This window comes from Marmota monax, unplaced genomic scaffold, assembly GCF_021218885.2.
Source record: "Marmota monax isolate L192 unplaced genomic scaffold, Marmota_monax_Labrador192_F-V1.1 WCK01_AAM20220418_F8-fsc01319, whole genome shotgun sequence".
Taxonomy (NCBI): Eukaryota; Metazoa; Chordata; class Mammalia; order Rodentia; family Sciuridae; genus Marmota; species Marmota monax.
The window spans coordinates 16,038-39,392 of NW_026694778.1; the positions used below are offsets into that span (position 1 = coordinate 16,038).

Genomic DNA, 23,355 nt, shown 5'->3' on the forward strand with positions numbered 1-23,355 from the left:
TGTTAAGAACATAAATCTATACTACAAGTTTGCAAATCAATACGTTATTATCCAGTAAACTTGAAGTACAGGTACATAATCTGCAGCAGTTCCACACCTAAGTATAAGCCCTAGAAAACACTTTGCCCACCCAAAAAGAAAACTTGCCCAAGTACAGAAGGAGACTTGTACAAAATATTTACAGCATCATTGTTACTGATTCTAAAATCCCTAGAAACAAGCTAAATGATTATCAATGAAAAAGTGGATCACTAACTGTCATATATCCATATGCTAGAATTAGACCAGACCTAATACTGTGTGAATAAAACTAGTCCCTAAAAAATACAAAGGCTGTGGCTTTGTATTTGTAACTCAGTGATGGAGTGATTGCCTAGCATGTGTGAGGCCCTCAGCTTGATCTTTTATACTGGGAAAATTAAAAAAAAAAACAATATAAAGAATATTTATGAATGATTATGTGTTTGGTGTGTGTCTTACAACAAAAATAGCATTTTGAAGAATACATTCATAAATAGTAAAGTTGTAAAATGAGAGTGATCAAAACTCAAGTCATGATACTATTGACCCCCCTGTAACCTTGTAAGACTGGAGGAACACATGATTAAAGAAAGGTAGCCCTGATTATCTCACCCATGTGGTAACAATAGACATTTTTTTCTCTCGATGTTAGATAACGTATTTACATAATTTTCTATGTATTTTTAAATATTTTTTAAAAGAAGATGGAGAGCAGGAGAAGTGATATGGGTGAGGGAGAGATAACATCCACATGTACAAATGGTGAAGAACAGTGGAATCCTTCAGTTTACAACAGATTTTATTGAGGAATCTCTGTGTACAAGGTCAGTTCTAGTAGACACTGTGGTTGGTGGGGAACTGCAGGGAGAGAGGTAGGAGGATCAATGTAAAATATGTAGAACTTGAGAGAACATACAGCTGCCTTAGTTGTTGGAGGAGGAATGACTTCTCCATTCCAAAAGGGAAGACAGTCCCTGCAGGGAGGAGGGGGCTGGCTTATGCCTGGAGGATCCTCTGAGGATTGCAAGTGCCCAGGATTCCAGTGTCAGGTGGTAAAGCAGCCCACCAGCCTGGCTGAGTGTTGCTTCCCCTTACTCTGACCCTGCCCCCAGGGCATGCAAAGACTACCTTCCAGTGTGCAATTTCAATAGCACACACAGTATAAAACAAAATAAAAGCCAACAAACCAAGCTTGGTGGCTCACTTCTGTAATCCCAGTGACTCAGAAGACTGAGGCAAGAGAACTAAAGGTTCAAAGCCAGCCTCAGAATCTTAGTGAAGCTGTAAGCAACCTAGTGAGACCCTGTCACAAAATTAAAAAAATTAAAATTTAAAAAAAAAATTAAAAAACTAGGGATGTTGCTCAGTGCTTGAGCACCCTTAAATTCAATCCCTAGTACCAAAAAATTAAATAAGTAAAATGTATATTTACATTTAAATTCATGACAAATGTTTATTTTGTTTGTTTATTTATTTATTTATTTAATTTTGAGTCCATCTTGGTAATTCTAAATCAGGAATTTCTGAACAGAGAATTTTTAATTTTACTCTTGTTTTTCTAAGATTTCTAATCTCTTAATACTCTTAAGACCTTGGATATATTGACATGCATATAAAATTAGAGTGCAGAGTGATAATGGAAGAAAGAACCCATCCTAAGATACTTGAGGAAGACACACCAAAGACAAGCAAGCAAATTTGTTGTGATCTTTGCTTTGCTTTCTTTGAACCAGTAACTAAATACCTAGAGAAAACATATTGCTCTAGCTCTTTGGGTATATTCATTGAAGAAAAAATTCTAGCTCAAGTATTCGACTAACTTAATGTAAAAAATGCAGAGACAGTATTTAGTTGTTGGAGACTTTCTCCTTGTCAACCAAAGTTATATTCTAAAAAGACAAAGAAGACATCTCCAAGAAAACAAGAATTGAGCTTTGTGGTTGTTCTTGTTTTTCTTGCTTTTTTTAAAAAAAGTGTACAGAACATTAAAAGTACTAAAGGTATTTGGATATGCATCTAATATTTCAATACTTTTAGGCATACTATTTTGCTTGCATTTTTTTTCTCTCAACTGCCAGCCAATTCTCCTTCCAAATTCTAATACTGACTTCCCTTCATATGATTTTGAAGTGGTTGATATAAAGTTCCTTGGAGATTTTTCTAAGAAAGCGTTTAATCTTGGTACTTTAGTTAGCAACTTAAATTCTTAAAATGACTGAGAAAATACAGTACTGCCTTGATAATCCCATCTCCCATGATCCACAGGCTAAGGAATCCTAGCTCCTTACCCAGAGTCATCCAAGAACATTGCTTTTTCTGCTACACCAGAAACATCATTGATTTAGATAGTACTGTGCATTACTGCTCCTGAGAACATCTTGCAATGACAGCCTGGAGAATATGCGACACTTGGAATGTAAAAATAGACGGCATGTTAGAATATAATAAATTCAGTTTCTTAAATTCTAATATATTAATTTTCAGCATAAATATTCCCAACAATTAACTATCCCCCTGTACATATTTTAGTGTTTTCCATTTGCAGAAAGGAAAAGCACTGTCTGTAAATGCAATATTACACAATGATGTTCCGATTTAAAATACTTATTTACTATCAATGCATTGCTAATTGCTTACAATTTTGCCTTCTGTAATTATGCTAATATAATGAATAAAGTGAAGCCCAAAGTATTAATTTTTATATCCATTTCTCAATTGGATGATTCCGTATGCATTAATTGATGGCTTAGATACATCTCATCTATTCTGGGTGCATAAATATTTTCCAGTTTGCTTATTTGCCTTTGCTCATTTAAATTTAATGAATGAAAATCTCAACTCGTTTTGCCATATCCAGATACTACTCTACTTATATTTCTAATAGTTTATTTTAAATAGTTTATGTGACACATAATCTAGCATTTTATGTTAATAAATTATCTTCTATTTAAAGACATTAAGTATTACATCAAGAAAAGTCCTGCTAATAAGTATATACATATATAATGTTTGTCTCTCTGTGTGTGTATGTGTCACACATATAATATACATGTGTACAAGTATGTTAAGTGGTCTAATACACTTCCATGCCATTAAAGTTAACTATATTTTGTGAATCAATTAAGCTCAGCAGTTGAGTGTATTTGAAGGAAGCAATGTAGTGTCAATGTTAAATTTTTATTTGTAAAGTATCTATCTTTCAGAAATTTGAGGTTTTGTGTATGTCTAAGTCACTTGAAGATAGATTTAAATAGAGACTTCAAAGGCTGCAAAAATTCACATCCATCAATCCATTGTTGTCAAGCATAGCTTTTGAACATCTGTCAGTTGAGTTACTATGGTTCAAAGACTAAAGTCCCATATAGGAAAGTTAGGCTAGGATTAGAAGAAAACACTTATATGAATACAAGTTTGCTGGGTGCATTGGTGCACACCTGTAATCTCAGTCATTCAGGAGGGTGAGGCAGAAGGATCTCAAGCTCTAAGCCATCCTCAGCAGCTTAGCAATACCCTGTCACAAAAAAAAAAAAAAAGGACTGGTGTTGCAATTCAGTAGTATAGCATTCCTGAGTTCAATCCTCATTAGTGTAAAAAATATAATGGTATATGTGTGTGTGTTTGTGTATGTATGTGTGTGTGTGTGTGTGTATAATATATGTATGTATATACAAACTCTTGAGATAATATTCACAAACTTACAGGCTGGGGAAGTAGTTCAGTTGTAGAGTGCTTGCCTAGCATATGTGAGGCCCTGACTTCAATTCTCAGCACACATGCCTGCATGCACGCGCGCACGTGCACACACACACGCACACACACACTAAAATCAAATGCAATGACAATGACAAATGACAAAAGGCCTATGATGATTTTCTCAACATTATTATTAAAATTTACAAGGAAAGTCTTTATTTAAAAATAAAAAAGATTTTAACATTATAATTCATATTCTTTAGAACTTGACATCCCAAGAGGACACTAGTTCTATCTTACTTAACATAGCCCCATTTGAATCTTTTTAAAATTTTCCAATAATATTAGAATATAAGAAAAAAATGTACATTTATTGTCAGAGAAATTATCTTCCTCATTATCAGGATTCCAAATTAAGTTTCCTCTTGTTTATGGAAGTAGGGAGGTATAATTTCCTACTGCCATAGGCTACAATAGGTGTAGTACCCAGCTGGGCTGGGGACTGAAGAAAGGGAAAGTTTGAATCTAGTCTTTATTCACCTACTAACATTAATTTCCTTTTTTTTTTCTTTTTGATACTGCGGATTGAACTCAGGAGCACTTGACCACCAAGGCACATCTCAAGTCCATTTTTATATTTTTTAATGTAGAGAAAGGGTCTCACTGAGTTGCTCAGCACCTCACTGTTGCTGAGGCTGGCTTTGAACTTGTGATCCTCCTATCTCAGCTTCCTGAGCTGCTGGGATTACCTAACATTTATTTCTTATCTCCACTTGACGTCAGACACAATTCTAAGTTTTAGGATATTTTGAAAGACAAAGATGACTCATGTTTCACATTCTTAGAGATGTGTGTGTAGTAAGTCAGGATAGTATATAAAGATGAGTAAAAAGAAGTATGCCCACAGTGTGATGTGACTGTCCCTGACTGGGCTGGGTTATGTCAGAGAAGTCCTCTGATACAGACAAGGGAGAGATGCTAAAAATCTTAGCAGGAGAGAAGATAAAAGTACTAATTCAGATCCTGAGACAGATTTGAGGATTTTATACACTTATCTAAAGATAAAGATCCATATGCCATATGTGTTATGCCAAAACAAAGAAATTTATGTTGTGGAAATGTCAATTACTGAGCCACGTCCAGTATTTCAAATTCCTTCTTCCTCAGTCAGTGTTCATCTTTAAGGCCTAGTTAGATCTTCTTGCTCCATCCCTCCTAATTCTTAAATTATCACATTTCCCAATTATGAGAGCTTGGCTTTGTGTTTTGTGAGTAGACTGATTAGGAAAATTAGCCAATAATTTGGAAATAGAATTCTAATTTCATTTTGTAATTACACATGCTTAATCCTATACTATATTTCAATAAGTGAAGAAAATGATTGATTAGAAGATACACCAGGGAAAGTAAAGTGACTGCAAGATTGACTATAAAATGGATTCAAATTCAATACTATTAAAGGATGTGAAAAATAAACAGTAAAATCTATAAAATGAAAAATGACTCAAGATTCACAATTGAATGATGCCTGAGAAGCATCCTATTATGTAACAATATGGGTATTGCTGTCTGCATTATAGAGGGAAAACAGGAGAGTCATTTGGTTTCCAAGTGTTCATGGAGCATCCCGGAGGTATCAGGGGTAAAGCAAGTCTTCAGCCTGCAAGACAAAAGGAAGCAGACGTTGTCTCTTCTTGCGGATATAGGGTGTCTTTAAGTTGCTAAACTCACAGACCTTATTAAGATAATGTCAAACAATAGGAGGTCCTCTGTATAACCAATCAACCTAGCCCAGCAGTATTCTCAAAATTAGATAGACTCTTGTAAAGGATAACAATCTAAAAGTACTAATTCAGATGTAAACATACATCCCAAAGGAACAAACAAAATGGTATATGTATCTCTTTCTTTTTCTACAAAATTACATGTTAATGGTTTCCTGTATGCCAGTTTCATTTTTAAACCTTTCCTCTGACTATAGGAGCTGATGCTGTGGAAGCTCAGTGTAAAAGATTTGAAGTGAGAGCCAGTGAAGATGGCAGGGTGCTGTTTTCTGCAGATGAAGATGAGATTACCATTGGGGCTGAAAAGCTGAAAGTTACAGGTACTGTAGATGGAGGTCTTGGAACAAATGTAACTTATTCAAAGACTATGCAAATGCCCAAGAGCTACTGTGTAACATGTATGATTCCCATGCCTAAAATGATCACCAAACATCTCGATTTCACAGCATTTGATTTTCAAACAGTCTGTGAGTGGAAGACATGTGTTTGGAGAATAAGAGGTTACTGTTAACAGCCTTAATCACACATAAAGAAGTAAAGCTGTAACTGTCAGGTAGAGGGAGGAAAATAGATGTGGGTGGTACAAGAAAAGATGAGGTGTAGATGCTGAGCAGAAGGTGATCAAAGGTGGAAAAATCACACTTAGAGATATTATTATTTAAACTGAAATATATGAAAAAGGGAAATATCAGCCTTTTAATTTTATAAGAAGTAAAGGTTATAATATGAATAAATTTTTGTTCTCTAGGGTTCATAATTAGCCTCAATGTTATGTAAATGAAGAAATAGTACTATACATACATTGTTTAGAGGTATTTAAGTCATTATTATAGTATTAGGGTCACAATAGTCAGCAACCAGCTGAAATTTACCCAAAAACAGAGAAGTGAGACTTGAAGTGGAGAAGAATTTGATCAAGACAATTTTGAACACAATCTCTTTGAAATTACTTGATGGGCAACCATGACACAAACAATATTTTGATGCAATATTTTTAATCTTTTAAAAGTGCCCAAAGAGATCTAAATATAATCATGGAATTTGCAGGGAAATGGATGGCATTAGAGCAGATTATGCTAAGTGAAGCCAGCCAATCCCTAAAAAACAAATGCCAAATGTCTTCTTTGATATAAGGAGAGTAACTAAGAACAGAGTAGGGAGGAAGAGCATGAGAAGAAGATTAACATTAAACAGGGATGAGAGGTGGGAGGGAAAGGGAGAGAGAAGGGAAATTGCATGGAAATGGAAGGAGACCATCATGGTTATACAAAATTACATACAAGAGGAAGTGAGGGGAAAGGGAAAAAAGGAAAAAAAACAAGGGGGAGAAATGAATTACAGTAGATGGGGTAGAGAGAGAAGAGGGGAGGGGAGGGGAGGGGAGGGGAGGGGGGATAGTAGAGGATAGGAAAGGCAGCAGAATACAACAGACACTAGTATGGCAATACATAAATCAGTGGATGTGTAACCGATGTGATTCTGCAATCTGTATACGGGGTAAAAATGGGAGTTCATAACCCACTTGAATCAAAGTGTGAAATATGATATGTTAAGAACTATGTAATGTTTTGAACAACCAACAATAACAATTAAAAAAAAGGGGAAAAAGAAAAAACAATTTGGCTTAGTGTTTCCCAATCTAAATCAGATTACATGGTGTATCTACCTTACTTTTTAGGTTGAGCTGAGTCCAGGGACCATGTGGGAATAGTTAGCATGAGAAATGAAGAACACATCTCTGCTCTCATGCTCTCTGGATTAAATCCTGCCTTCTCTACTCCATATTTTAAATGAACTCCTCAGGCCTCTGATTTTACTTCACCTAAATGATTGAACTTGTGATAACTGTGGTGTTCAAATTGCCCATGAGCATGGACCTGCGCGTGCCTGTGTGTCTTTTGACCATTCTTAGTAAATCACAGTGGTTGTGTTAGCTTTTTGTTGTTGTTGTTGTTGTTAACAAAGATAATATTAATTTGATTAACTTTCCAAACATGTGGCTGTGTGGCTATTAAGATGTATTTTTAGATAGTGATGAAATGTAACAAGGATTGTTGACGGGAGATCCTCACTGAGCATCCCCTGAACTGGGTCATATACTCCACATACTCTCACCACTAGTGTCCCACTTGAACTTCTTCTCTTGTGAGCATATCCTGCTGAGGGACTGGACCCTGCACTGCTGGGTGGGTGTTGGGGTGGTCACTATGACTGCCCACTGGTATTATCATCATGTATATTTTAGGACCCTAGCAGGTGAGGAAAAGAGGCACCTACTTAGGACACACATTACCCCTCTTGAGTCCTGAGTTGGGAGACAGGGACCCAAAGATATATGAGGATTTTGGTCCGCATGGGGTACAGACAACTCAGAAGGGACACCAGCCTTAGAACTGTCAAAACTAACACTCCTCCTGGTTGGTGAGTAGGTGGGGAGCCCCAGAAGAGACACACCCACAGGGAGTTGGGCAAATATGATTTCAACATTTACCAATGTTTAAATCTTGGTAGTGCCTACACAATCCTGACACAGATTTGAGGATTTTATACACTTATATAAAACTCCTTTCATCCATATTCAGACATTCCAATTAGGCATTTTGCATTCATAAGTGAGGGAAGGTTCTAGAATTCTTGATAGCTTTTATGATCTCATGGAATTTTAAAATCCTCTGATTTTTGTATTACTTTGACTTGTCTCATAGTGGTTCCAAGTAAAATGCTGTCTTGACAAAATTACACATTAGATCATTTCATGGGCTTTTAATTTTTTTTCTTTGAGGGAGGTAGATATTCACTTGCTTTCCTCTTTTTCTTGATAGCCTGGCTGCAATGTACCATCAATTGCACAAAATCCAGGAAGAACATGCTTAGGTTTTTCTGCCACAGGACAGTCATCTATTCCTTCTAACTCTTGCTCTCTCTCCACTCTGATCCTGCTTTGTGTGTATGAATATGTGCGTGAGTGTGAAATGTGATATATGTATGTAAACCTGGACACATGGATGAATAAGTAGCTCACTCTGGCTTCAGTTTTCCATTTATTTCTCTGTCTCAAACATACACACTAGGCTATCCTTTTTTATAATCCTTCATAATCCTTTTCATCTGTTTTAAAGTTTCTCAGACACCTTAATCAGTTTTACAATAGAGATCTGTACCAGCTTATTTTAGAAGATCCTAATAATAAAATAATATAATTTGGAGTCATATTTGCAGGAGTCAAGGAGGGTGTTTTGAAAGGGGTTGAAGCATAACATATTGAAACACCAAGGATTGCTGGGTGCAGTGGTGCACACCTATAATCCCAGCAGTTTGGGAGGCTGAGACAAGAGGATAGTAGGTTCAAAGCCAACCTCAGCAACTTGGTGAGGCACTAAGCAACTTGGTGAGAACTTGTCTCCAAATAAAAAATAAAAAAGGTTAGGATGCTCAGTGTTTTAAGAACCCTCTGGCACAAAAGAAGGAGGAGGAGTTGGAGGAGGATGAGGGAAAGAAAGAAAGAAAGAAAAGAAAGGAAGGAAGGAAGGAAGGAAGGAAGAAAAGAAGGAGAGGAAGAAAGAAAGAGAGAAAGAAAGAAAGAGAGGAAGAAAGAAAGAAAGGAAGGAAGAAAGAAAGAAAGAAAGGAAGAAAGAAAGAAAGAAAGAAAGAAAGAAAGAAAGAAAGAAAGAAAGAAAGAAAGAAAGAAAGAAAGAAAGAAAGAAAAAGAAAGGAAGGAAGGAAGGACAAGACAAGACCAAGGACTTTGAGAGCATTTCCACAAAGAGCCCTGACATTTAACCTGATGATACAAGAGTTCCATGTACTTACTAAATAAATGCTAAATGAGAATGTATTAGTAGTCCTTCCAAAATCCAATCCCATTTCTGATTTCAAAGAACCTGTATGCCCTCAGAAACACAGACACAAATATCCACATGCACACTCAAATGCCCCCTGAATCCTGACTTGCTTTTATCAGAATACCAGAAATTAATCATATAGTGGCTTTATTTCTGCCTGCAATACTTCTAATATAAAGGAAAATAAAGATATCAAAGGCAAATATAATTTAAAATTTCACATGCATACAGGAGAAAATTGTGCATAGCATAGCATGCTCTGTAAGGGCACAGGGATTGATTAGCAGGCTCACATTCACTTTAAAGCAGTGCTTGAGTCATTTGACAAATAACACTACAAAGAGACACTGACTCCAGGGTGCTTCATATAAATTAGGTAGCTGTGCTGACAAGACTTCAAAGTTACATGTGACAAGAGATCTGCACGAGGTTTATTCTAGAATTGTAAATTTGTGACATGAAAGTTTTCTATTTAAGCAATATCCATAGGAATTACCATTAAAATGGATCCCTCATCCCCTCTGGCTTTATACTTTATGAACAATGGCATTGGGTAAATGGACTTTTGTTTCAGGGTGACAGAAGGAGATGAATTTATTTAGACAATGGGTATATCTATACATCTAAGGCAAAATTATTTATGACGAAAATTATTCATAGACCTGGTGCAATTCAACCTATTTGCATTTACCCTACCTCGAAAGAATCTGGGATTTGCCTAATGCATTCAAATACCCCTGCAGGTGGACAGAAGTAAAATTCCCAGCTCCTACCTGAACACCACCACCACCATCACACCCCATAGTCATGATGAATATTCATCTGCTCAATTTTTTGAAATTTTGTTGCCCTTGACATTACTTGCCCCACTCAGTGATAATTTGCTTGAATTAATTTAAATATATTTATTTGCCCTTAACATGCCCTTGCTACATCACTGAGTATAAAGGAGTTTTGTGCTTTACCTTATATATGTGTATTCTAAAACTTTATTTTCGTTTTTTAGTCCCTACAAATGGGCCAATGATATTACTTAACACATTTATCTGTTGAGATCCAGTAAACAAACAAACAAACAAACCAAGATATAAGCCTTTGTATACAAAAGACTCTTAAATTTAGTGCTTTCAGGCACAATCAATCAACTGTAATCTGCACTTTCATTTGTATTCCAAGCAGCCTACTAACTTAGCTAACAAAGTGCAACTCCAAGTCACTTGACTTTGAGGTGAAAGACTTTAGCCCTGTAGAATCCCTTCATGTTAAATTAAAATCTACTAGTTGGACTTTGACTTCTGTTTTGTTTAAGAGAGGAAGAGGAAAGTAGCAAAATGTTGGAGGAAAAAGGGGTATCTCTTCTTTCCAGACAGTAACAATTAAAACTAGCAGCCTGAGAGAATGGAGAAACCCAGCCCTGGATACACCCAGTGCCCTAATGTTTGAAAGCTTTTTTTTTTTTTTTTTTTTTTTTTTTTGTCTAATTTCCTAATTGAATGATTAGAGACAGACAAGTTCCAAGGCTTGTTTGACAACAGAAGAAAGGATTTTCTGAAGAGCTGTCTTTTAAATTAAACACCATGATTTTGGGTCAGGATCAATATTTTCTGGTTCATCTTTATTAGTTGGTCTTCTACTTCCTTGTTCTCATCTGTTACATTAGTTCACTGTGCTGAGGTCAGCTTTGGAATCAACCTTTCTACTAGGTAGAGCTATTGTTCCTCCAAAAGCCAGGAATATGGAAATATGCAGGCAACAGGATGGGGCTAGTGTTTGTTTTTGTTTTTTTTTTTTTTTTGCTTTTTTAATATAATTTTTTTAGTTGTAGATGGACACAATATCTTTATTTCTTTAGTTTTATGTGGTGCAGAGGATCTAAACCAGTGCCTCACACTTGTGAGGCAAGCGCTCTGCCACTGAGCTACAGCCCCAGCCCTGTTTTTGTTTTGTTCTGTTTTTGTCTGAGAAGCTCCTGAAGAAATGCAATTATATCAGACTCTAGAACAGTGATGTGCCATCAGTTAGTTTTCTCTGGTAAAGCACAAGTTGATAGACTGGAGTCGATAACTAAACTTGAGTTTTCTTGTTGCTTCTTAAACTTACTGAAGTCCAAAATTTCAGAGACTCTAAACATTAGTACTATCCCAATTCCCCCCCCCCAAATCTTTAGGTAGAAAAAGAAAAAAAAAACTTTTGAGTTGGAAATGCATAAACAATGAGCTACTGCACAAAATAACCTGTTGTCACAAAATGAGCTCTTTCCTCAGAGCACCTTACCTAGTTCCTCTCCAGACTTATTTTAATCGGATAAACTCTCATTTAATGTTCCCTATTTTTCTTTTATTAAAGCAAAACTTCTTGAAAATATAATAGAAATGATAAATGTGAAGAAGCTGTGAAAGATCATAGCTTATTTACCAAAAAAAGTAAAAAATGAGTAACTTCTGCGTTTGGTGCTTTTAAACTCGTTTGCATTTGATCTTTAAAGTTTTTAGTACAGCTACAGATCTTAGAGTTACAAAATCTCTTGGAAATAGAATTAATCCTGCTGTGTATAAATTGGTAGTCTGATTTTTTTATATATCACGATGATGCTTAAAACTATATTACTAATAGGAATGAGTGTACTAAAGAGTCGTGCAGTTTGTTTGCTTGCTGGCTGTCAGCGAGGTCTAGGATTAGTCCTAGAGTCTGCCCATATTCTTATGCTTTCCAAGTATCCTGTCTCCAGGGACCGTCCATTGAATCCTTCTCAATATTAACTTTCCCTTCTCCTGCATTTCTCTTATTTACTTTTGTGCCAACAGCTGCAAAAACTCTCTTTCTTTTTTTTTTTTTTTAAGAGATGTGATTACCTGGCCAGATTATACTGTCCGGATACTTAGGTAATAAAAACAAAAAAAATCTCCCTCTTGTATGATCTATTGATTAGTAATCTTAATACATCTGCACATGCCCTTTCTCCTTGTAACATAATATATTCACAGGATCCAGGATTTAGGGAAGAATATTTTTGAGCTGAGGGGCATGGTTCATTATTTCACCTACCACTCTGTTCAAATTTCAAATTTTTGAAATACTCTAGGCCTGCTTTTTTTCCTTGTCCCACCCCCCAAGCTATTAAAATAGTATTATAAGCAGCACCTAACTTGTAGGGTTTGGGCAAAGAAAAAAATAGGTCTATGAAAATAACTTAGGCCAGTCCTGGCACAAATTTGATATTTAATAAAGGCTTTTTCTGAAAAATTATTTTAAAATGCCATTGCCATTCTTGTTAGTTTTAGATTTGTAAAATAAACCATTGTAAAGGAAAATAAAAGACACTAAATAATGCGTGAAGAAAGAAAACAAGAGATTTGAAAATGCATGAAGTAGAACTTCCATTTTTTTTTATTGGTTGTTCAAAACATTACAAAGCTCATGATATATCATCTTTCATACATTTGACTCAATTGGGTTATGAACTCCCATTTTTACCCCAAATACAAATTGCAGAATCACATCGGTTACACACTCACATTTTTACATAATGGCATATTAGTGACTGTTGTATTCTGCTACCTTTCCTATCCCCTACTATCCCCCCTCCCCTCCCCTCCCATCTTCCCTCTCTACCTCATCTGCTGTTGTTCAATTCTCTCCCTTGTTTCCACCCCCCTTTCCCCTCACAACCTCTTATATGTAATTTTGTGTAACATTGAGGGTCTCCTACCATTTCCATATGCTTTCCCTTCTCTCTCCCTTTCTCTCCCCCCACTCGTCTTTGTTTAATGTTAATCTTTTCCTCATGCTCTTCCTCCCTGTTCTGTTCTTAGTTGCTCTCTTTATATCAAAGAAGACATTTGGCATTTGTTTTTTAAGGATTGGCTAGCTTCGCTTAGCATAATCTGCTCTAATGCCATCCATTTCCCTGCAAATTCTATGATTTTGTCATTTTTTAGTGCTGCGTAATACTCCATTGTGTATAGATGCCACATTTTTTTTTTATCCATTCATCTATTGAAGGGCATCTAGGTTGGTTCCACAGTCTAGCTATTGTGAATTGTGCCACTATGATCATCGATGTGGCAGTATCCCTATAGTATGCTCTTTTAAGATCCTCAGGAAATAGTCCGAGAAGGGCGATAGCTGGGTCAAATGGTGGATCCATTCCCAGCATTCCCAGGAATCTCCATACTGCTTTCCAAATTGGCCGCACCAATTTGCAGACCCACCAGCAGTGTTACAAATACAACATTTTAGATTTTGCTAGATATTTAGAGTTCTTACAAGACTTCATGAGAAAATGTAAAAAAAAGATAAAAGAAGATAGATATGTAATACTAGTTATATCCTCCAGAGAGTAGCTCAAACAGTATAAATTTCATTTTTTGCTCACATAACGCTGCATGTGAGCACGTTCTGCAAATCACCCAGTGATACTAGGTTACTGAGGATTTAGAGATCTAAACCCTTCTGGGCACAGTTAGTTGCCTTTGATATAAAGTTGAGGCTGTCACATACCAGCACTTCTACACTTCAGCATGGAAGTAGTGGGGAAAAGAGGAAGTAGGTGAAGATAATTTTCTTATAATTTTATAATGTGGAAATAGCATTGGTCATTTATCTGTTGCCTTAAAGTTAGTCATGCACTTATGCACAGCTGTAAACTCTTACTAATGCCTATGTTTTTTGTTAAAACTTGTGATTGGGGACTTCTTTTAATAAAAGAAGAATGAATTAAATGAGATAATGAACCATTACTGCCATAGGAGGTGATTTAATAACACAGAAATCCTGGTATAGAACAGCAAAACGAAAGAAAGCAAAAATACATAGTATGAGTAGATCATCGATTAGATTGTGTCAGCTTTGAAATAGTTCTTATATTTGCACTCATCTCAGTCCACAAGCATAATCTTTTACTCTAACATGATGATTACCGAAAATCTTTATGCATTTAAATCTAACATATCTATTTTAAAAGTTGTTACTATTATTCCATTCAGCAAATCAAGAATATGCCTTCACTCCCCATTCATATCTTCACCAAACTGTAACCTCACTCCCTGGATCAGGACTCCTAAAATCTTTAACTTGACATTTTTTTTTCTTACTTTCAACATATACACCCTAGTGTGGACTAGTCAAGGAACTCAATTTTCCATGTCTTTGAAAACTCTGAATGCTTGGATTCAAAGACTAAGTTCCAGATACTAAAATTTAGACCTGAAAATTTTACATTTAGGCAACTCAGAGTGCCCAAGGCTGGATGAAGAGGCCAAGTAAAAATTAATGGAGGAATTCTGGCTTTGACCCACTAAGGATATCACACCCGAGTCTAAAAATGGGTGATGTGAAATTGGAGATTCAGAGACAAAATTTGAGAACTGGATGGAGACAAATTCACTGTGAAGCCAGGTTAGAAACAGACAATCATGTTGCATTTTACTAAGAGTAGAAACCACTCTTCAGTATTGGCATCTTCATTCATGGGTCCAAGGCCTAAAGTCATAGCTGTAGAAGCACCAAAGAGCTCAGGCCAATGGGAATTTCCTTCTGCTCTCTCTCCCTAGCTTCCTTCCCTCCCTTTTTATTTTCTCCCTTCCTCCCTTTGTCCATCGGTTCTCCTTTCCTCCCTGCCTCCCTCCCTCCCTCCATCCCTCCCTTTCTTCCTTCCTTCCTTCCTTTCTTCTTTCCTTCCTTCCCGTAAGGCAGGCAACCAAAGATAAAAACAGTCCAGAGGGAGCTGGACCCAGTGGGAGAAATAAGAGAGGACAGTGGCATCTGACAGTGAAAAAGGATGATGTCACTAGAGCTTGGGAAGAAAGCCTGGCAGGGGCTACGCCCAGGAGAGGGGAGCCTCAGAGAGGGTTTATGGCCTGTCACTACCCTAAGACAGGTCACATGTTGGAAATTGAGCCAATAAATAAATCTACTAATGATTAAGGGAGTCATGTTTCTCACTCATAGAGAAGGGTGGTGTAGATAGTAAAACAGTGAACAGAGAATTTGGTTTGAGCAGTGAGCCACAGCTTAAGGATTCCTGATATAAAAAGAGAAATGTGAAGTCAGGAAATGAAAAACAAAGTCATCTTTAAGCAGCTTACTGTGAAAGCACAGCAAATAAATCTAGCTCTAACATTTGCTTATGGTTATTTATTTCTTCAGAGCAGAAAAGTATTTATCAGGAAGCTAATAATGCTTAAATTGGATACTTTAGAAATTCTTTCTTGCATGTATTTCTGAATAGTGTACAAAACAAAACATATTAATTGCAGACACTTAATAATTACATTTTATTTTTCCCCAACTTTCCCTGACAGGAAATTCTGGGTCCAGATAAAGGTCAATTGAGCTGCAGATATATTTTTTATTTGTTCTTTTAGATATGCATGATGGTAGAGTGTATTTTGAGATATTGTACATAAATGGAGTATAACTTATTCTAATTAGGATCCCATTCTTGTGGTTGTACATGACGTGGAGTTATACTGGTAGCATATTCATATATGAACATAGGAAAGTTATGTCTAATTCATTCTGTTGTCTTTCCTATTTCTATCCCCACTCCCTTCCTTTCATTCCCCTTTGTCTAATCCAATGAACTTCTAATCCCCCACTCTTATTGTATGTTAACATCCACATATCACAGAGAATATTTGGCCTTTGATTTTGGGGGATTGGCTTATTTCATTTAGCATGATAGTCTCCTGTTCCATCCATTTACCAGCAAATGCCATAATTTCTTCCTTATTTATGGCTGAGTAATATTCCATTATGTATACCACATTTTCTTTATCCATTCATCTGTTGAGGGGCACCTAGATTGGTTCCATAGCTTTGCTATTGTGGAATAAGCTGCTGTAAACATTGATGTGGCTGCATCACTGTAGTATGCTGATTTTATGTCCTTTGGGTATATACCAAGGACTGGTATAACTGAGTCAAATGGTGGTTTCATCACAATGTTCTTGAGGCATCTCCATAACAACTTTCCAGAATGCATGTGCCAATTTTCAGTCCCACTAGCAACATATATCTTTTTTTCCACATCATCACCAACATTTACTGTTATGTGTTTTCTTGTTAATTGCCATTTTGACTAAAGTGAGATGGAATCTCAGTGTAGTTTTAATTTTTATCTCTCTAATTTAAATTGCAGATATAGTGAGATACACTGTGCTATGCCTATGTGATTGTGAGCACTTTCATTTATACCTGTTACTGTGAACTATCACAGCACAGAAAGACACAGAGTAATATATCCATGGATCATTGAGGTATCTTAGCCAGCATCATAAGGTAAAATTGTAATATGAATATGTTCTTTCTGAATATGCATGTAATGAAGGATAAAAATCATTTGAAATATAGTAAACAGGAAACCAGTCTATAAAATAATATTTGAATAATAAAATAATAAATTCTAAGCACAAATGTAGTTACCATTGCACTTAGTAATAAAGGAAGTGTTATACTTGACAATGAAGTATACACAAATGTATATGCAAATTACATTTGTGTCAGTTTTCCCTGCTTGCACAGCAAAAAATCTATGGTAACACTTCGAATGTTTAAAAAAGCATGTTTTATACATCATAATGTATTAGATAACATTACACTCTGATAGATGAGTGTATATAAACATATACACTAAAGCAAAATTGTGATATGCAGAGCATATGCTGATGGCATAATACCTACACACATTCATTAGCCAGTCAAATGAGCATTGGAAAGGAGTAATTTGGTCACACAGTCTTATAACTCAATATAATGTAGTGATAATTTTTAAATGCACGTTGAGTTTTACGTTAGTCAGTTGATAGAGTAAGCAGCTTCAGGCTCTCTAATAGAAATGTCACGCAAAAGTAGAAATTGTCAGAACCAACTTGTCAAGACTGTGAAAAAGAGTCAAAGGTTTACAACATCCATATAAACACTGAATTTAGTAAGAGGCAACTTCAAAATGGTAAGGAAGCTTGGTGCTTTCCCTGCCCTACCCTACCCTCTTTCTGGATCCTGATAGCCTTAAAGCAGCCGTGGACAAATGCTGCATCTGGAAAGCAAAAGTATTGAAATGAAAAAAAAAATCATTAGAGAAGTTTAATAACCAATTTAAGCAGGTAAAAGAAATAATAAACAAACTTGAAAACAAAAAAAAATTGAAAGTACTGATTCTGGGGAACAGAAAAATATAAAAAATGAAAACATGTGAATAGAGCCTAACGGATGTATGGGACACCACCAAGGAACCCATGTGTACAATGTGAGAATCCGCGAAAAGAGAGAAAGAAACAATATTTGAAGAAATAATGACCTAAAACTTTCCAAATTTGGTGAAAGACATACATATACATATGGAAGAAACTTAACAACCTTTATATAATGAATCCAAAGCAAAATTAGATACTTTATAATCAAAATGATGAAGATTAAAACAAAAGGAATATCCGAAGCAGCAAGACAGGAGGGACTTATCCCAGATAAGGGTGATCCTCAGTAAGAATATCAGAAATGATAGATGCCACAATGCAATGGGAATGACATATCTACATTACCAAAGAAAGGCAAAACTGTCTATCAAGAATTCTATACTCTGCAAAACTGTGATTCATAAATGAAGGAAAAATTAAGACATTGCCAGATTTAAGAAGCTGAGGGAGAGTCTTATCCCTAGGTCTCACCATAAGAAATGCTGAAAGGAGTCCTTCAAGCTGAAAAAATGTGACTGTAGACACTGACACAAATCCTTGTAAATCAATAAAGATCTTGGAAGAAGGCATATACATGAGCAAAACAAAAGTGTTATTTTATTATGGTTTCTAATTCCATATATAGGTGGGATTTAAAAGAGAAGTGCATTGAATAATTATAATGTTATTAGAAATAAAACAATATATACAAATATAATTTGAGTTAATAACACCGAAAATTGAGGGAGAAGGGGAAGGTGGTACTACACAATAGCAGAAATTTGTATGTGCCTGAAATTAAATTCACATTAATTCCAAGTTATATATTTAGAATGATAAATGCCTTCTTTAAGGTAACCATGAAGAAAAACACCTGTAGAATATATACAAAAAGAAGTGAGAAAGCAATCAAAATGTGTCACTCTAAAACATCAATTAAACCTAAAGAAATCTGTAATGGGGGAAAGAACTCTAAGACACATCGGAAGCAAAACAAAAACAGGCGAAAGAATGTTTTCCTTACCAGCAACTACTTAGAGCTTATATAGTCTTCAAGGAAAAGGCAGCACTGGCAGAATATATTTTGAAAAAAAAATCCAACTTGACTTTACAACATCATCCAAACATGACTCTGCAAGATATAAACTTTATATCCAAAGACACAAATGGATTGAAAGTGAAATGATGGAAAAGATATTTCATTTAAATACTAACCAAGAGAGAGTTGGAGAGGATATACTAATGTCAGTCTCTTAATGGAAAAGTAATATAAGAGATTAAAAAAGACTAAATATAAATGGAGATTCAAAATGTCATGCCTCTGAATTACAACTTCACTGCCCTTTTGAAGAGCAATCACGGACAATTCAGTTAATTGGTTTTTTATCAGTAACTGTTGAAGCAATAAGTGAAAACACATCACTTGCTTTTCATGGATTCAAGGTGAGCCAAACCATGGAAAGCATCATGTCTGAATCATGGTCCAAAAGTGATCAATCAGTGGTCAATAAATGTTGAAAATTATCATTATTAGAACCAAAAAATTGACATTATTTAATATTATGTATTAATGAAATGACTTTCTTACTTTTACAGCATTTCCTATTAAGGTGATTTAAATTTAATTGTTTATTATTTTTTTTCCTTTCCCTTTCTAATGTAGACATAATTTTATAAAATTGCTAAATACTTCATGTAATACTGAACTATATTCAGGCCAACGTAATAAAAACAATTTATTATATATTCCAGAGGTATTTAAGTGAAAATAATGTAAGAGTATAAGAAGGGAAAGTAAAAAGAAAAATAATTGTAGGAAATATATTGCATATTACATTCTGAGACAAGATAAAGCATTATGGCAATAATAAAATTAATCAAAATGATGAGATTAATAGCATTGGTATAGCCTTTGCCACTGACAAAGTACAGTCATTTGCACTAATTCACTTACTCCATAGTATTTAGGGGAATGTGTGTTATTATCTTCATTTGGCAAATTGTGTATCAGGTTAAGTAATTTGCAGGAAATATACACAGGTTAGGAATTAGATCTGGGTCTCCTCACTTATGACCCTGTCTCATTTCCACTTCATTTTATCTGTGTCCATTTATGTATTTTTATATAATACATTCAGATCCTGAAAAAGAATTTCTATAACAAGAAGGAGAGCTTCTAGGACATGATTTATTTAGTAGCTAGGTTATTATTTCAATCAGATTTATTTAGTAGGCTTGAAAAAGTTAGAGGAGGAAAGGAATGAGCACACTTAAAAACTAGATATCTGACTTTTCAACTAAATCACAGAGACCTCCTGGAGTAAGTGCTATATCTTGAAGTAGCTGTGTAAATTTTAACTTTAGGACATGCCTATCAATGTCAATGAGAGACATTAATATACCTGATAGATTTTATAAACACTTTGAAAAAAATAGTAATATCTCTAAAATTTAAAAAGTCTTTTGCAATGATAAATAACAAATTTTAGTTTGTTTTTTTTTTAAGAGAGAGAGAGAGAATCTTTTTTTGTAGATGGACACAACACAATGCCTTTATTTTTATGTGGTGCTGAGAATCGAACCTGGGTGCCACCCGTGCTAAGCAAGCGCTTTACTGTTGAGCCACAATCCCAGCCCACAAATTTTAGTTTTATACCAACTGTATATTCATTAATCCGACTGACCATTGTCTTTAAAAAGAACTTGCTGGAGCATGCCAAAATATATCTCACCTGCATGGTTTTGCACAGTGTGCTTTGTGTAAATTGGATAGAATTTCCATGTTCACATTCATAGAAATAATAACCAGAGTAATCTTTCACTTCACTATAGAGGAAGGAAGGGAGAAAGAGAGAGAGAGGGAAAAAGAAAGATAAAAGATTGCAAACTTGAATGAGTTGTCTACATTTTGCAATTACTAACTACTTGTACTAATTCCCTGTTGCTGCTGTTATAATTGCCAACATTTGAATGAATTAAGAAAGATAAATTTATTAACTGCAGTGCTAGAGGTTAGTTAGAAGTTTGAAGTCATTGTTCACTGCACTAAAATCAAGGTCTCTGCCATTCTCCTTTTTGAAATAATCCATTTCATTGTTTTTCCAGCTTCTAGACATTTTCTCTTCACATTTCTTGGCTCTCATGTCTTCCTACATCTTCAAAGCCAGCAATAAGAGGCCAGTACCTTATGCTAACACGTCTCCAATTCCTCCACATCTGTCTCTCTCATTTATCTTTAATGATCCTTGCAATTATTAGTGGCCATCTTGTATAATCCAGGGGAATCCCATTTTGAGATGCTATCTTTATCCATCTTAAATCTATTTGACATTTGGATTCCCTTTAGCCTGTAAGGGAACAGATGCACCGATTTCAGAGATTTTACATAGATCTTTGAAGTGAGAGAGAGCATTATTCTCCCTGCCAGGTTAATTGTAATATATCTATTTCATCAAATATTTTTTTTATTTTCTAAATTGGGAGCTGTGGGAAGATGTAAAAACGGGAATAATTAATACCAGTTTCATACTTCCTTGAATTCAGGATTGATAATTTTGAATAAATGAACTTAAGTTCTGGGTCTGTTGCTCAGTGGTAGAATGCTTGCCTGGCATGTATTTAGATTCAATTCCCAGTACCATAAAAAAATTAAATAGAAATGAAATAAGAGTGGGAATATTTGTGTTCTAACTCTTACCTAGTTTGCGTTTTTTCCTAGCCTTGGGTCATTTAAGACTGTATGCCTTCGGGTGTCTTGTTCACCATCTCTGTGCCTCCATTTTCTCAGTTGCAAAATGGATATATTATGATTATTTTATTTTAGAGTTTACTGTAAGAATTATAGAACTTGACTTACATTTTTTTCAGAGTTTATCACAATGAAGTACTAAGTATTCAGCAAACATTAGCCATGATCATAAGTATAATTATCCTTCGTAATTTGTGTTTTAAGACAAGTTGATTAGAATAAATTTTCAGTGGCTATTCTATTTTATTTATCACTACTTTACTATCTAACAGGTGAAATACGTATCATGAAATCTTAGCTTTAAAATTTCTATTAAATATTCATCATTCCATTTTTCCAACTAAGTTTATGTCTGCTCTCAGATCTTTGTAATATGCTCATTCTCCCTTTAAGCATTTGGTGACAGAAATCTCGTAATCTCTCAAGACTCTCTGATCTACCCTTGGATGACATTGATTTACAAAGTCATTTATCTTTAAAAGAAATAACAACATACATTTAAGGTGACATTATATTGGGTAATTGTTACCTCTTAAGAACCAAACATTTTGTTGATGTAGCTGACTCATTTGTTAGGAAAAGATCTGTAAAACTTTTCTCTGTATCAAAGTAAGTCTTTAAGTGAGGCAATGTTTTCTAAATTCTTCTGTATATTAAACAATTAGTTTGAGTTTTTTCACCAGAGAAAGGAAGAAGAAAAAGGTACAAAAAATACAAGGAAAAGAATTGAAACTGACTATAACTTGAAAATATGGCTGCTAACTGGAATTAGAAGAGAATTAATGGGGTAGAGGAAGGAACTAAAAGGGAGGGAGAAAAGGAGGACGAACCGTGGAATTAAATTCAACAAATTATGCTCTGAACATATATGAATATGCCATAGTGAATTTCACCTTTATATATATAATAAAATGTCAAAAACAACAAATAAATAGAAGAAAGACCAGTGGACTAGAGGAAGATGATCAGGTATAGGAAGAAGGGTAGGGAAAAAGTGATTGAAAAGGAGTAAATTATAGTCTGTGCATGCATGATTATACCAAAATGAGCCCCATTAATATATATAACTATAATGGCCAAATAAAAAACTTTTTTAAAAGAACATAGATATTACAAATATCTTATGTAGAGTTAATATTCATTGTTAAGTCATGCTATTGAACAGTGTAATTTAAATGGCTACATTTACTCTATTTTATTGAATCACAATACTTTATTAAATATTTCCCTATCATTGAACATTTTGATTTTTTCCCCTTCATAGAGCTATCATCAACTTCCTCATAGCTAAATTTGTATGACCATAAATAAGTATCTCTTTAGAATAAATTCCTTGAAAATGAATTATTTGTTCAAAGGAGAGAGACTTTAATAAGTTTCTGTCATTTTGTGGTATAATCAATACTGCATGAGAATTTTCACGTCCCTGAATCATTATAGATTTCCATCTTTTCAACTGATCAGACATACCAGTAATGCTAAGTATTTGGGAACCATACGTTGTAGCATGATACATGTATATATGGATATTATGTAAATTTATGAATATTATATAATATTTTAAAAAATCTTACACAGTACTATGAGGAAATGAGAACAGTGCTTTTTAAGTTTTTGGTATAGAACATGAAGATTTCAAACTAAGTAATCAACTTGGTAGGGAAGCAGGTACCAAATTGACCTGGATTTCAAGTTTTGTAGTCTTCATGTGTCTTCTCCAGTGAGACTCTGTTAGAAGGATGATATATTCTGTGTCATTTTGTGTAGTGAACTGAAAAAACAAGCATTGTTTTACAATAATATAACTGAATAGAAAACTTTACCTAACTGGGCCTGATGTTTATTTTCTCCTTTCTTGTATGATTTTAGTCGCTTGAATGACAACAAAAATCCTTATAATTTGAAACAAGCATGGAAACTTGGTAAGACACACCATGCTATTTTAAAACACTTATCTAAAATAAATAGTTGACTACTTTAAAGAGGGAGTTGTTTATTTTCATTAGTTTTTCAGTGAGGATTCTGTTTTGATAAATTCTGCCATTTTCCAAACACCCACATAATGGCCTCCATTTGCTATGATCCTAAAATGG

The 23,355-nt window shown here is 34.9% G+C and overlaps 1 protein-coding gene across 1 annotated transcript in view; it reads left to right on the forward strand.

The window, feature by feature from the left end:
• Nucleotides 1-5,691: 5,691 nt before the first annotated feature.
• LOC124079726 (zeta-sarcoglycan) overlaps nucleotides 5,692-23,355 on the forward strand; it is a gene marked incomplete at its 5' end in the record, with an annotated part of 52,759 nt that continues 35,095 nt past the window's right edge. Inside the window, one exon of the mRNA XM_046425406.2 lies at nucleotides 5,692-5,818. Within this exon, the coding sequence (XP_046281362.1) occupies nucleotides 5,692-5,818 (127 nt within the window). The remainder of the gene's footprint in view (nucleotides 5,819-23,355) is intronic.